The sequence below is a fragment of the Myotis myotis genome, unplaced genomic scaffold, assembly GCF_014108235.1.
Source record: "Myotis myotis isolate mMyoMyo1 unplaced genomic scaffold, mMyoMyo1.p scaffold_m19_p_21, whole genome shotgun sequence".
Taxonomy (NCBI): Eukaryota; Metazoa; Chordata; class Mammalia; order Chiroptera; family Vespertilionidae; genus Myotis; species Myotis myotis.
This window is the reverse complement of record NW_023416326.1, coordinates 5,182,514-5,198,383: the sequence shown is the minus strand read 5'-3', so window position 1 is coordinate 5,198,383 and position 15,870 is coordinate 5,182,514. Positions and strand designations below refer to the sequence as shown.

The following is a 15,870-nucleotide window of genomic DNA, read 5'->3' as shown; positions in this document are numbered from 1 at the left end:
GGGCTGGCAGCCGCCCTCGCTGCCACGCGCCACGCCCCCTCCAGGCTCCGAGGGTCCGGAACCCGGTCCCGGGTGCCCAGCCCGCCCTCCCGACCCGGTTCCTCCCGGAGGCGGGGCTACGCCCTCCGTGGCGCCACCTGAATGGCGGTCCCGGTGTCTGGAGGGCGGGGCGGGGCGGGCACGCCTGCTGTCTGCGCCTGGAGGAGGCTGTAGAGCAGCTGATGAATGTTTCTCTCTCCCTAAAAATCAATAAAAACATATATATTTTTTAAAAAGTGTGTATTTGCAAGTAGCGCACTTCTGAATCCTGTCCGGAGGAGGTGATCGCAAGAAGGGGTCCAGCTCTAACCGATTTGGCTCAGTGGATAGAGCGTTGGCCTGCGGACTGAAGGGTCCCAGGTTCGATTCCGGTCAAGGGCATGTACCTTGGTTGCGGGCACATCCCCAGTGGGGGGTGTGCAGGAGGCAGCTGGTCGATGTTTCTCTCTCATTGATGTTTCTAACTCTCTATCCCTCTCCCTTCCTCTCTGTAGAAAATCAATAAAATATATATTAAAAAAAAAAAGAAGGGATCCAACTGGAACCAGGAGGAAGTTCCCCAGGAAACTGGTCCTGGGGAAGCACTGGCTTGAAAACAGCTGGAGAAGGTGCCCACAGACTCCAGCTGCGCGAGTGCACCCGACCCCAGGCATCCCCTCTGGTTCTCAGACACTCCCGGGAACTCCACCCTTATTTCAGGCACCCCCTCTACTCCCCACACTGCCAGCACCAGGTGGAGAGATGGCATCCAGGTCTCTCCTCGCCAGTTTCCTCAGGTGCCAGCTGCCCATTAGATGCCGGGCTGGAGCCAGGACACGTAATTCATCTCAAGGTCTCCTCTGGCTCTCATGTCCTCCTTCCCATCACATCCTGGCGAAAGCAGGGATGGGAAATTCAGCTCCAGATCTTCCTCCTTTTGCCAGGCAACCGCTGTAACCACACAGGCTGTCGGGAGCCCTGATACAGAATTCCTGAAGGAGGGAGGGAGAATATGCCTACAGGTCTCTCCTTGCCCACTAACTCATGACCCCCTCAAAAGGTGTGTGGAAAGGGGATACATATTGGTCTCTCATTCTCTCCTCACCCCTTAGCCAAACACCCGCTCTGCCCGTCCCCCCACCCCCCATACTGGTCTCAAGGCAGAATGGAAATTTTGCCCAGGGGCCACGTTCCCTCTTACCATACATGCATATTAAGGCAAATCATGAACCGAAGGTCATAATTATAGGGAATGATGTCTTGGTTTCATTAAAATAAAGATCCTAATAGCAGGGCTGTGTATACCCAGAGTGTGCTGGGCACATGAGGGGAGGCCTCAGTGGGCATGGGCTCCCAGACAGGCTCCGTGCCCATCTGTCAGGGAGGGGCTGGGCAGGGGTCTCCTTGGCCTCTACTAGTTGGATTGGATGCCTCTGCTTCCAACTCCTCCCGATTTAAGGGAGACCCATTTTGTTGTGCCTGCCTCTCACAATAGAGTCTGGTTAGGTAGCTGCCTGTGGGGATTCAGGTGCCTCTCGCCATAGTAGCTACCTCTTGTGATCGTGCCCAGAAACCACTTGTGGTTTCTTTCCCTCGTTACAGGATACGAGTGCCTTTCTAACTGGGATACTTTTCCTTCAGCAATTCAGTACCTCCAGACCCTGTGATGGCTGCAGTAGTTGTTCCGCTTACAGCTTCATGAAAGCTGTTCCATCTGCGGTTGGTCAGCGGTGTGTGCGCTAGATGGCAGCAGACAAAAGCTTTTCCTAGTGACCTGCCCTGAGATGTTCGTCTCAAGATGCCCGCAGAAAGCAGGTATTTCCAGTTATGCCCACCAAGGTGTTATTCCCAATATGCACACTAGATGGCAGCAAATAACACCTCTGTGTTTACGTAAATGGGAAGCCAGACCTGGTAATAAACTCACTTTTTAAAAAAAGTATATATATGTTTTTATTGATTTGGGAGAGGGAGGAGAGGGAGAGATGGAAACACCAATGATGAGAGATAATCATGGATCGGCTGCCTCCTGCACATCCCTTACTGGGGATTGAGCCCACAACCTGGGCATATGCCCTTGACTGGAATCAAACCCAGGACCCTTCATTCCATAGGCAGACACTCTAACCCCTGAGCCACACCAGCCAGGGCTTTCTCCTTGAAATAAAGTGAGTGATCATGAAAGCTCTTGGAACCTAATTCTTATGGAATAAAATAGTGTGATTTCCCATTTGGGGATGAAGGCCCGTCGACCTTGTGTAAATGCTCAATACCTTCTCCCATGACAGTTCTTTGGGAGACGCAGGTGCAACCACGTCCAGTTGCAAACACTTACTACCTCTTCGATTTCCCTTCTAAATCGTCCACATTCAAAATAGTGTTTTTCTTATACTCCCTCTGCAGGAACGACCTAAGAGTTGGACATACCTTTCTATCAGCACAGTCAGGAGTGTTTCAAAGCAGCTTTCACCCCTAAGAGACGTGAAAGCAACAGTTCGATGAAACTAGGAAAAGAAGAGGAGAAGCCCTAACCGGTTTGGCTCAGTGGATAGAGCGTCGGCCTGCGGACTCAAAAGTCCCAGGTTCGATTCCGGTCAAGGGCATTGTACCTTGGTTGCGGGCACATCCCCAGTTAGGGGGTGTGCAGGAGGCAGCTGATCGATGTTTCTTTCTCATCGATGTTTCTAATTCTCTATCCCTCTCCCTTCCTCTCTGTAAAAAATCAATACAATATATTAAAAAAAAAAAAGGAGAGGCTAGTCTTGGAATTTTATTTTCTATCAGTGTCAGCCTCATGATGGGACAAGGGGTAATCATGGGTAAGGGTTGTTACTGGCCCTGCCTGGTGGGTCTCAGTTGGTTGAGCTTCGTCTCATGTACCAGGAGGTTGTAGGCTCAATTCCTGTCATCCGTGCACATGCCCGGGTTGTGGGCTCGATCCCAGTGTGGGGCGTGCAGGAGGCAGCCGACCCATGATTCTCTCTCCTCATGGATGTTTCTCTCTCTCTCCCTTTAAAATCAACAAAAACATAGTTTAGAAAAGGGATTTCTATGAACCTTTGCAGTTCTTCCGAAGCTCAGGGTCTCTCTATTTCTAATCGTTGATTTTTTTTTTTTTTACTACAAGAAACAGCCCTTTGAAGGAGAGGCAGTTTCGAAGATTCAAAACGGATGGAAATCACGGAAGAACGGGAGACGTGGATTAGCATTCACAGGTTTATTAGTGCCAGCTCACCGGAGACATGAACTGTAGGTGCAGGTACTCACTAGACATTTCATGGGTGGGTAACATCACATCCTGGGGATAGCTATACACATTAGAAAATAGCTTCTGCTCTTTTTTCTTGTTCTTTGGTTAAATGTGGCCCTCCCACCGCCCCCCCCCCCTCAAAAAAATCTTTCAATAACACTGATTTGCTGCCTTCTCTTTGTCATGTGATTTCAAACACAAGGGTGACGAGGGCTCTGTCCAGCCCCGGTCAAGGGTCACTACGGAGTTAAACTTTATGTTGAAGTTACAGTTGGTTTTATTTATTATGCCCACAGAATGACACTTCTCTTCTCAGCCTCGTGAAAGCTGGGTGCACTCAACTCGCTGCTCGAGTGGGGCCTTGGGGAGCCCCTTTCAAGGCACCCCAGCTGAAGACCGAAGAGCAATATGGATCAACGTGAACAGACATGTGGTGAAGTATGCATAAATAGTTCTTCATAGAAATAGAACACAAAATTAAATAGCTCAGAAACACAGACGCCACAGTACCACCTCCCCCCCCCCCCCCCCCCCCCCGCTCCCCATGGTCATCAAAGTCACCTGTAAACATCAGCTCACACGGACACAGAAGCAGCTCTGGCCCCGCCCCTCCTCACGGAGGCCTGTACAAAGGTGAGATGTCCCCCCCGCCCCTCCCCTCCCCACCCTCTCCCCACACAACCCCAACAATGATAGCAGCAACAAAAATGATACCAACAGCAGCGCCCCCACCCCCACGCCCAAATAGAACATTTAACATTTTGGTCAATTCGGAGAAGAATAAAAAAGTCATTTAAAAAAATGTAAAAAAAACCCCCAACAACCCCCAAATCCATTTGAAACATGACTTTTCAAAGTGTCATGCTTTCTGTAGAAGACACGTGACTGCCTAAGCCCCACCCCCCAGGTGAGGCCACAGGATGGACCAGGAGGCGCTGGGCAGAGCTACGTGACCAAGGGGGAAAGTTTTCACCGGGGTGATGCCAGCCGCTCCTTCCTTCGCCCTCCCTCGCGAGCCGGCCTGCTTTCCCACACACATCGCTGTGTGTGACTTTCCCATGTGACACGATCATTACGTGGGAAGCAGCCTGGTTGGGGCACATTCAGTATTGGACAATTCCATTCGAACCTGGGGGTGGGGTTCAGTGTTGGAGCTCACAGGGGCCCCAGGGGATGGAGCTTTGCTGAGGATATCAAAAAAGGAGATGGTTGACACTCCGTCTGGCCAAGTCCTGGGGCTTGACCTTGATCCCAGGCTGACTCCTCGGCCCAGATCTGCGGGAGGGCCGGGCACGCTCTCCAGGGTGGTCTTTGTCAAACAGCCCTGGGTTTGGAAACGTGACTCTGGGTTGGGTTCGCCTTTATGTTGTGTTAGGGTCTGGAGAACTTCAGTTACCAAAGTACTGAAAGCATGTCTTGTGGGAATACCTTGCCAGTTCAAGGATTCGCACTATATCGTATACATGGTGTGTGTGTATGTGGAACTCGCACACACTCACACATATCCATATCCTTACATATTTATTTGTACAAAACTTGAACTGCACCAAACAGGACTCAGCAGGAATCAAAAATCAAGTCCACAAACAGAGTTTCACAACACTCCAAAGAGGAGACGAACAGCTCTACTGGGGCGAGAAGGTGCAGCTTAGCGGCGGATGAAACCACCTCAGGGCCGCGGAGGCAGTCGCCTGGCCCTGTCCAGGCGGAACCCGAATCCACACTGTTGGGGTCCGGGTAAAAGACGTAGCATCGAGGGCAGCCAGCTGTGTGGCCCTGAGATTCCAGGACTCACGGACATGAAAAGAGGCAAGCATGGGTGTCGAATGGCCATGAAGCAATTTTTTTCCTCTTTAAGAAAAAACACTTGAAGTCTATTTCAGAGTCACTTTCTTTATATTCAGTAATATGTTTTTTCCCCCCTCTGAATTAATATTTGACTTTTTTTGTATTAAAATGGGTTTATCCAATGGTTCAGTAAACAGGCAGCTTTCTCATCTGAGTGGTAAGAACATTATTTACCAGGAATCATCCTCCCCCACCCCCCACGGACGCCCTCCGAAGGCCTGTGGGCTGGCGTGTGTGTTTGGTGACGGCCATTGACCGAGTTCGTTCTACAGGTCCTTCTTGGGTGCACACCTGTAGAAGGTCACGCCATTGACCAAGCTCACTCTACCATTCCTGCTTGGGCGCACACCTGCAGAAGGTCACGGCCATATACCAAGCTCACTCTACATGTCCTGCTTGGTTGCACAGCTGTAGAAAGTCATGGCCATTGGCCAAACTCATTCTACAGTTCCTGCTTGGGCGCACACCTGCAGAAGGGCACGGCCATATACCCAGCTCACTCTACAGGTCCTGCGCGGGCACACACCTGTGGAAGGTCACGGACTGCCGCTGCTGGTACTGCTGCCTGCGCCGCCGCCGCTTGTCGCACTGGCAGAGCAGCAGCGTCTTGAAGGTGGTGCGGAAGGTCTTGTTGCACAGGGCGTAGCACACGGGGTTCACGGTGCTGTTGATGTAGCACAGCCAGTAGCCCAGGTTCCAGTAGTTTTTGGGGATGCAGCTGTCGCAGAAGGTGTTCACCAGGACCATGATGTTGTAGGGCGTCCAGGTGATGATGAAGGCGAGCAGGATGGCGCTGAGGGTCTGCGCGGCTTTCTTCTCCTTGATGAGGGACATCCGCTTCCGCTTCGTGATCTGGCTCCGGGTCTTCAGAGCAAACCTCTTGGCCAGGGTGGCCTCCTTGGAAGACAGAGGTAGCGTGGCCGTGGACCTCCCCACGGAGGAGTTGGCGTCGGACGTCTTGGCCGGGTCCACGGCCGACTCTAACTCGATGGGAAGCTTGGAGAAGCTCTTTTGAAAGCGGCCTCCGTCATCCATGCTCCTCTGGGCCTGCAGCTTGCTGGCTTTCCTCTCCACGCCCGCCGTGCCCAGCTCTGGGTCGGGCACCCGCAGGCTGTCTGGGGACGGTGGCGCGGTGGAATTGAGGAGGGTGCTGTGCCCGGGCAGCTTGAGCACAATGGAGTAGATGGCTCTGGTCTCCGAGCCGATGTCCTCCTCGTCGGAGGACGCGGAGTTTTCCAGGGAGGCCGCCGCGTCGTTGTTGTTCCAGCTGTCGCTGCTGCTGTGGTCCGGCTCCACGCGCTGGGCGCTGGGCTGCCAGGTCTTGGTGGGGAACCAGAAGTCGCAGCAGCCGCACCGCCTGCGGGCCGAGCGCGCCACGCTCTGCTGTTGCAGCTCGTAGCTGCTGCAGCTCCGAGAGCTGCCCGTGGTTGGGACAAAGTTTTCCGCCTCTGCTTCCGTCCCGGAGGCCTGCAGCCCGGCCAGCTCTTTGGTACGCTTTTCCGTTTCCTTATAGATCCGCCAGTATAAGATCGTCATGATGGTGACGGGCAAATAGAAGGCGGCGATGGCCGTGCCGAAGGTAATGGTGGGCTCGGTGAGGAACTGGATATAACACTCCCCCGGGGGCACGGTTCTCTTGCCCACGAAGTACTGCCAGAACAGGATGGCAGGCGCCCAGAGGACGAAGGAGATGACCCAGGCCAGGCCTATCATCATGCCGGCTCTTTTCGTTGTCCTTTTGGCTCGGTAGGTGAGCGGCCTGGTGATGGAGAAGTACCGGTCAAAGCTAATCACCAGCAGGTTCATGACGGAGGCGTTGCTGGCCACATAGTCAATCGAAAGCCAGAGGTCGCAGGCCAAGTTCCCCATAGCCCAGCGATTCATGATGATGTAGGTCGTAAACATATTCATGGAAATGACCCCGATGATCAGATCGGCGCAGGCCAGGCTTAAGAGGAAGTAGTTGTTGACCGTCTTCAGCTGCTTGTTGACCTTAAACGCCACGATCACCAGGATGTTGCCAATGATGGTCACCAGGGCCACGACCCCCGTGAGGACGGCAATCAAGACCACCTGCCAGACGGTGTGGCCTCCCAGAGGGTCGCTGACGGTGCCATTGGCAGGACTGGCATTCCCAGCTGCCTGAGAAACGTTGTAGCTGCCAGAATCAGTGGCCGTGCCCGGGGGCAGCCCTGCACCTGGGGAGCCGGGTACCCAGAGGGAGCTGAGGTTTGGCAACAACGGCAACGTTGTATTGTTATTATGCAAGTTCATTGTGACTCTCGGACATAGTCTGGGGAGAAAAGAGAGAGAGAAAAGAGTTATCGTTTCATAAGGAACACGTGACTTCCTAAACATCAGGAGGTCTAGGTGGGACTCAAATGAAATAATGATAAATCCAGGCCAAAAGCCTTCTGTTTAAGGTGCTTTTTCCTGAGAAGAGAATTATCATCTCTATGCTCAATGCCCGTTTCCTTATCCTGACTCACACACAGCCTTTCTGCCCGAGAGTTAGTATGTTTTGAGTCAAGGGTGTTCATATTCTACTAGTGCCCTGGTGCCCGGATTCGTGCACATTGAAAGGAAATTAATTAGAAGGTGGTCGGCAGGGCGGGACTGGGCTAGAGGGCCAGACACACCCTGGAGCCAACCTCTAGAGGTTCCTCCCGGGCCGGTTGCACCTGGGGCAGCCACACAGCTTGAAGGTCATCTGCAGAGTGAGCACAGTCCCTCCGGCAGGTGGGGTCCCTGGGCCTGGCCTGCAGGGATTGGGCCGAAACTGGCTCTCTGACATCCCCCAAGGGGTCCCGGATTGCGAGAGGGCGGTTCTTGGGTGACACACCCTGGAATCGGGCTCCTTCCTCTCTAGTTTGGGGGTGCATCACCGGAGAATTGCCGCTGCCAAGTCACTGCAGCTCAGCAGCTTCTGAGTTGAGCGTCTGCCCCCTGGGGGTCAGTGTGCATCACACCAACCAGCCGATTGGATAGTCGCTTAGCCTTTTATATATATAGATAGGCACTGAGTTGACATATAGGTGCAGACACCTAAGGGAAGACATACTTTTTAAAAAAATCTTTTTATTGATTTCAGAGAGGAAGGGAGAGGGAGAGAGAGAGAGAAACATCAATAATGAGAATCATTGATCTGTTGCCTCCCACCCCCCCCCCCCACCCCACTGGGGATCAAGCCTGCAACCCAGGCATGTGCCCTTGACCAGAATTGAACCCCAGAACCGTTCAATCTGCAGGCTGATGCTCTATCCCAGTGGTTCTCAACCTTCCTAATGCCGCGACCCTTTAATACAGTTTCTCATGTTGTGGTGACCCCCAATTTTACTGTTACAAATTGAACATAATTAAAGCATAGTGATGAATCACAAAAACAATATGTAATTATATATGTGTTTTCCGATGGTCTTAGGTGACCCCTGTGAAAGGGTTGTTTGACCCCCAAAGGGGTCACAACCCACAGGTTGAGAACCACTGCTCTATCCACTGAGCCAAACCAGCTAGGGCAGGGAAGACATGCTTTTAATCCTCAGAAACAGGCGGTGGGGACAGACACTCCTATAAGCCTTCTGATCCTCGCCTCTTACAAGTGGTTCCCAGGAGGAATGCAGCCTGTGTGAGGGGAGAGGGGGGTCAGGCAGGAATGGAATGGGGGCAGGGGTCTAGCTCAAGTTCCTCTCAGGGATTCAGAGTAGGTTCCTGACCCTTCCGGTGGGAGCCGGGGCCTGCGGGTTGGTGAGACATTCTGGGCAGTGCCACTGAAGTACTCCAGGCTCCACCCCTCACGCAAGGAGGATGAAACCAAACCTGGACCTGCTGGTGCATGACAGGAGCCCCTTGGAAAGCACCCCTGGATTTTGGGAGGAAGGCCCCATCCTAACCATGGGGGTACCTACAGGTTGGTTCTAGATTTCAACTCTGAGTGTCTATTTTTTCTAGACCATTATCACTACACTAGAGGCCCAGTGCATGAAATTCTGGATGGGTAGGGTTCTTAGGCCTGGCCAGTGATCACGGCTGATCTGTGGGGTGACAGGTGGGGCGATCAGGGGGACCCCGCTGGCACCCGGCTTGTCTGGCCAGGGGCCTGTGGGCTGGGGGCAGCTCCTACATTGAGCATCTGCCCCCTGGTGGTCAGTGAGTGCATGTCATAGAGACCTGTTGTTCCACTGGTCGTTCAGCCGTTCGGTCGATTTGCATATTAGGCTTTTATTATATGGGATTGCATTTAAGATCCCATCCAGAAAGGATTCTCTAAGATTCAAAATGTAAGTCAGGAGGCCAAAATTGGGCCCATACAAGAATAAAAAAAGAGAAGAAACAGAATTGACAGGCTGGATCAGAAGGCATTCCACCTAATAACAGTAAGTATTGTTTCATAAAATTTCTGTGTAAGACACACACACACACACAGCCCTGGCTGGTGTGGCTCAGTTGGCTGAGTGTCGTCTCATGCACCGGAAGGTTGCCAGTTCGATTCCCAGTCAGGGTACCTGTCCAGGTTGCAGGCTTGATCCCTGGTAAGTGGGTGTTCAGGAGGCAGCTGACTGAAGTCCCACTCTCACATCAATGTTTCTCTCTCTTTAAAAAAATCAATTAAACACACACACGCGTATGCAGTCATGATGTAAAAAATGTGTTTTGTGCTGTGGGTCATGGTCCACAATACCCAGAAGCCCCTGCCGCAGATGGTTTGACACCTTTTATTCATATTTAAAAGGAGACAGTGAAGCAGAAAATGTGAAAAAATCATTTGAGAGTGCCACGGTTAGGGAAAAGTGAGCAACTGTCATGAGAAATCTACTCCCGTTCCCCTAGCTATCAAATAAAATTTTGGGGGATTATCAATCTATAGATACCTTTTTAAATTAAAAAATGTGTGTAAATATCCAATGTGAAAACACACGGGGAAGTGCTCAGAGAAACCTAAGGGCCAATATAAACGTGGGATCTTTTTTTCTGTGATGAATTCCAAGAAGATGAGCTCATTTTATTTCCTCTAAACCAGCCTGACTGTGCCTATCCCTGAAAAAAAAAAAATTGGGAGTTGTCAATTCTTTTTTAAAATATATTTTTTATCGATTTCAGAGAGGAAGAGAGAGGGAAAGCTAGAAACATCAATGATGAGAGAGAATCATGAATCCGCTGCCTCCTACACGCCCCCCCACTGGGGATCGAGCCCGCAACCAGGGCATGTGCGCTGATCAGGAATCGAACCAGCTACCTCCTGGTTCATTGATGGATGCTCAACCACTGAACCACACTGGCCGGGCAGGAGTTGTCAATTCTTAAACCTCCCAAACGAATTGAAAATGTGTAGGTCACTTTTTAATAGAAGTCTAAACGAATGCCACTCTACCTCTATCGTTATTTTAACCACGAAGAGCCAGGAGAAAATGACCTTTGCAGTTTGCAATCAGTTTGCTCTTTATTCTAAGAGCAATGATTCGTGCTTCTTCCCTATTCGGAATCCAGTATGTACAGTATCAAAGGGACTTGTTTTTTTTTTTAAAAAATTCCTTATTGTTGAAAGTATTACATATGTCTGCTTTTTCCCCCATTGACCTCTCCCCAGTCATTCCCACCCCCCAGCACATGCCCTCCCCCCCTAACTGTCTGTGTCCATGGGTTCTGCTTACATGCATGCATACAAGTCCTTCTTTAAAAAAATATATTTTATTGATTTTTTACAGAGAGGAAGGGAGAGGGATAGAGAGTTAGAAACATCCATGAGAGAGAAACATCCATCAGCTGCCTCCTGCACACCCCCTACTGGGGATGTGCCCGCAACCAAGGTACATGCCCTTGACCGGAATCGAACCTGGGGCCCTTGAGTCCGCAGGCTGACGCTCAATCCACTGAGCCAAACCGGTTAGGGCTGCATACAAGTCCTTTGGTTGATCTCTCACCCCCCTTTCCCCTGCCTTCTCTCTGAGGCTGGATGGTCTGTTCGATGCTTCTATGTCTCTGGCTCTATTTTAGTTCATCAGTTTATGTTGTTCATCATATTCCACAAACGAGTGAGATCATGTGATACGTGTCTTTCTCCGACTGGCTCATTTCGCATAGCATCATGCTCTCCGGGCCCATCCATGCTGTTGCGAGTGGTAAGAGTTAAAGGGGCTTGTTTTGGGGTCTGTCTTTGAACTGCCTTCTTTGCGAAGGACGTCTGCCTCTGTCCTAATTCATTACAGGATTCGATAGCTGATGTGAGTTGCGCTGGTCAGGTGAAGGCAAGACCAGAGCCCGCCACTAGGTGGCGAAGCAGACTTGGACAACAACCCTACCACAGGCAGGTGCCAAGGCGAAGGCCGCAAGGAGCCCCAAGGTGGTAATCAGATTCCCAGCTTAGTTCAGCCCCGCCGTCCCGTCCATCCGGTCAACAAACCCTCCGTAAGCTAATGTGTCCTTCAAGGGGGTAAGATGCGTTCGGACTTGCACAGTCAGAATCTGACTTGTTAACTCCGGCTACTCGTGCCAAGCTGCCAGGAGGGAAGACGTGCCCTAATATGGTGCCGTTGCTCATGTTGCGAACAGAACATTCCAGGTCGCCAGCACCGGAACAGCATTCCCTTTAACAAGGAGAAGCTTGCTTTTAAAAGTGCCCTGCTGCCTCCTTTCACAGTTTTATTCCATTTGACCACAAAGGGAAGGGTGCTGGGAATAGAACCGTGCAGCACGCCAGCTGCTGCGGAAACACCACGTATTCCCTCAGACACACAAGCCAACGGGCCTCCTGGTTATTCTGCATCCGCACCACGAAGAAGACAACCTTTTGTTATTAGAATTTCTAGAGACGTGGCAATACAAGGAGAAACGCATGCAAAGCCGTTCTTTTGCGACATTCATGAGGCACTAGGCCCAGGAGGCACTCTGCCCTGCAGGGGAAATGAGCCCTGTGCCTGCAGACAGGTCCTGCTGCTGCGTCACAACGGAAGGTTTGATTGCTAGGTTTTCAACGCTCTGAAAATCTGGAAGACTGTGCGTTGTTGTGATGGAGGATCGTAAACGATTCATTGAAAAGGCTGTCCCATGATCTCACTTATCTGTGGACTCTAATGAACAAAATAAACTGATGGAAGGTGGGGAAGCACAGGACTTGGAAGGCATGTCTGTAAGGAGGATTCTCTGAAAGGTCGGGGGCCTCCTGGGGGATCTTGCCGAAGGCGGCAGCCCCGACCTTGACTTTTTCCAAACAAGTCTCATCCCCCGGGTGTTTTACTAAAATCTCCATGTTCAGTCTTTAAAGGCCCGACCTGGTAGAAGCATGTGCTTTCTCAAGGATGCTTACCCTGCTGATTGTATCTAGAGATGAAGTTGAGGTCAAGCTGTTGTTACAATCAAAAGCCAACGAGGCAGGCAATCAGGGCTTTTTGCTACTAAAGCAAATTAGTCCCTTAGCCTTCTCTTTCACAGAAATGTATGTCAAAGTAATCTGTTCAGGGTCTGCTGGTCAGCCCCAACAATGAAAAAAACAGGCCCAGAGGCATGGAAGCATGGCACAGAATGACTAATCTCAGAGGGAAGTGGGGAGGGGGAGAGAGATTAACCAAACAACTTATATGCACACTAGAGGCCTGGTGCATGAAATTCGTGCACTTGGTAGGGGGTCCCTCAGCCCAGTCTGCGCCCTCTTGCAGTCCAGGAGCCCTCAGGGGATGTCTGACTGATGGCTTAGGCCCTCCCTACAGTTGGACATCCTTAGCGCTGCCTTGGAGGTGGGAGAGGCTCCCACCACCGCCACTGCTCTCGCCAGCCGTGAGCCCGGCTTCTGGCTGAGCGGCGCTCCCCCTGTGGAAGTGCACTGACCACCAGGGGGAAGCTCCTGCGTTGAGCATCTGCCCCCTGGTGGTCAGTGTGCATCATAGCAACTGGTTGCTCCGATGTTTGGTCAATTTGCGTATTAGCCTTTTATTATATAGGATGTGCATAACCCATGGACATAGGCAATAGGGTGGTGAAGGGCTGGGGCTGGGAGTGGGGGCAGGTAGAAGGGGTCAATGGGGAAAAAGGGGGACATGTGTAATACTTTCAACAATAAAGTTCTATTTACTTTTCTCCTTTTTTAAAAAGTGTATTTTTATTGATTTCAGAGAGGAAAGGAGAGGGAGAGAGAGATAGAAACATTAATGATGAGGGAGAATCATTGACCGGCTGCCTCCTGCACACCCTTGACCGAAATCAAACCCGGAACCCTTCAGTCTGCAGGCTGATGCTCTGTCCACTGAGCCAAACTGGCTAGTGGATAAAATAATAAAGTTGTTTTTTTTTTTTAAAGGGTATGCTAAATATAAAAAAGGGAGCAGATACATTGCAATAAGAAAACCAGGATTCATGAGCTGAAGATACCAATGACACTTATTACTAATATTAACAAAATTGGCCAGCATTTAATGATGTCTTCCAAAGAGCTTTACCCATAGTCATTCTCTTATTTCTTGGAAAACCTTATGACGCAAGTACCATTATTATCTCATTTTATAGAAGAGAGAATGAGAGAAGAAGAGTCTAATTAACAATGTCACACAACTGATAAAAGAAGCAGCATCTTTGAAATCAAGATCAACCTAGCACCATAGAATAGGGGGACATATTAAAATATGTCAATAGGATCTCTGTATTTTTTTAAAAATTTTTTAAAAAATATATTTTATTGATTTTTTTTAGAGAGGAAGGGAGAGGAATAGAGAGAAACATCGATGAGAGAGAGGAACATCGATCAGCTGCCTCCTGCACACCCCCTACTGAGGATGTGCCCGCAACCAAGATACATGCCCTTGACCGGAATCGAACCTGGGACCCTTCAGTCCCCAGACTGACGCTCTATCCACTGAGCCAAACTGGTTAGGGCAGGATCTCTGTATTTTGCTGCACAATGAATACCTACATATTTTATTTCTTGTAAAAATTTTAAAAAGATTTATAAAATCATTTCACGTGACAACTTTTCTAGTTTTCAGAGAGAGGAAGTAGAAGACCCCATGCAGTCAGGATTTCACATCTGTTTTATGACTGAACTCCCATGCGGTCACTGCCCCTAAAATAGGAACCGTCTCCAGATGAAAGAACGGAGCTGGTGGCCTTATCTTTGTGTGACAAGGATACTTGAGTCATCACCAGGAGCACAGACTCCTGGGACAGCGAAGTCAGTAAGCAAAATCAGAATGCCATTCAAGTTCTCCCTCCATTGATGTGTTGGCTTTGCTAAAAACAGCCCAGATTTCGCCTGAATTGTACACTAAGCAAATATGACAGCGCGACACATAGGAAACAGATGTTGATTTAAGAAAAAAAAAAAAAACACCCACTTATCCATCATCACTTTTTTATATAATCAGCTGAAACTAGCATCCAACCTCTTTTCTCGAAATTGTTTGACGTCTACCCATCAGAACGAAGCCTCGAAGTTTCCACGGTGAAAAGGGAATACTTTATGTCGAAAGCTCTGTACGCTAACAATGCTTTGGTGAAATTCCTTGTCGACGATAAAGTTATTTTCAGGCCTATAGGACCAGGAGTATTCAGAACTGCATTTCTGCTCAAGCTGTGGACACGTGACACATTTGCACAGTTAGTTCCTGGCTCATTCTACCCATTCTCGATGGCAAATGATAGTGTGGGTTGTTTGTTAGACAGAAACATGAGCTCTTGAGACTCCCTTGCAGAAATACATTCCAACAGGTATACGTACTTCTGAATGGATGAACAGTCTCTTCCAAGTTGGAGAAAGACAGCACAGGGGGCCAGAGATTTAGACCAGAGCCTGGCCCTAACCGGTTTGGCTCAGTGGATAGAGCGTCGGCCTGCGGACTGAAAGGTCCCAGGTTCGATTCCGGTCAAGGGCACGTACCTTGGTTGCGGGCACATCCCCAGTAGGGGGTGTGCAGGAGGCAGCTGATTGATGTTTCTCTCTCATCCTTGTTTCTAACTCTCTATCCCACTCCCTTCCTCTCTGTAAGAAATCAATAAAAAAATATTAAAAAAAGATAAAAAAGCAAAGCATTTACCGTTTGGGCAACTAATGATGAAAAGCAAAGCAAACAGATAAGCAGACTCCAGACAACCATCAGGGTAAAAAAATCAAATGACAACAACAACAAAGAAACACCAACAGGTGTGGGTTTGATTCCTCATGTGACCAAGGGCTGCCGTTTGCTATGTCTCGTTCACACCATCTCCCTGCCTCGCTGTATCCAGGAAGCCCTTCTGACGGTTTCTGATGTCTCCTTAGGCGACTTGTTTACCCACGTGGAGTGTGAGAAACCGTGGTCTGGGCCCAGCATCTCTCGGCTGGTCTCATGCTGTTCGGCCTGTCTGCGACCGCGGCTGTGTTTACAGTAGCCACATACTTGAAAAGCCGACTAAACCGTACCTTCGCCTGGAGGTTGGAAGACAAGACACCCGATAGGCCCCTTGCCTTTGCTTGCCCATCGGAGAATTTCACCTTCTGCCCAGCCCTCCCTCCTCCTCCACCACCGTTACCAAGATGACATGCACACATGGCAACTTCTCTCTCTCTTTTTTTTTAAAAAATATATTTTATTGATTTTTTACAGAGAGGAAGGGAGAGGGATAGAAAGTTAGAAACATCCGTGAGAGAGAAACATCCATCAGCTGCCTCCTGCACCCCCCCGCCCCCCACTGGGGATGTGCCCGCAACCAAGGTACATGCCCTTAACCGGAATCGAACCTGGGACTCTTCAGTCCACAGGCAGATGTTTTAGCCACTGAGCCAAACTGGTCAG

General features: G+C 50.1%; 1 protein-coding gene across 2 annotated transcripts in view; it reads right to left on the bottom strand.

Annotated features, from left to right (window-relative positions):
* Positions 1-3,970: 3,970 nt before the first annotated feature.
* CHRM3 (cholinergic receptor muscarinic 3) overlaps positions 3,971-15,870 on the bottom strand; it is a 101,000-nt gene continuing 89,100 nt past the window's right edge. For both annotated transcript variants that reach the window (XM_036355200.1, XM_036355201.1), the window contains exon 3: positions 3,971-7,409. In XM_036355200.1, coding sequence (XP_036211093.1) covers positions 5,618-7,390 — 1,773 coding nt within the window. In that variant the 5' untranslated portion in view covers positions 7,391-7,409 and the 3' untranslated portion in view covers positions 3,971-5,617. The remainder of the gene's footprint in view (positions 7,410-15,870) is intronic.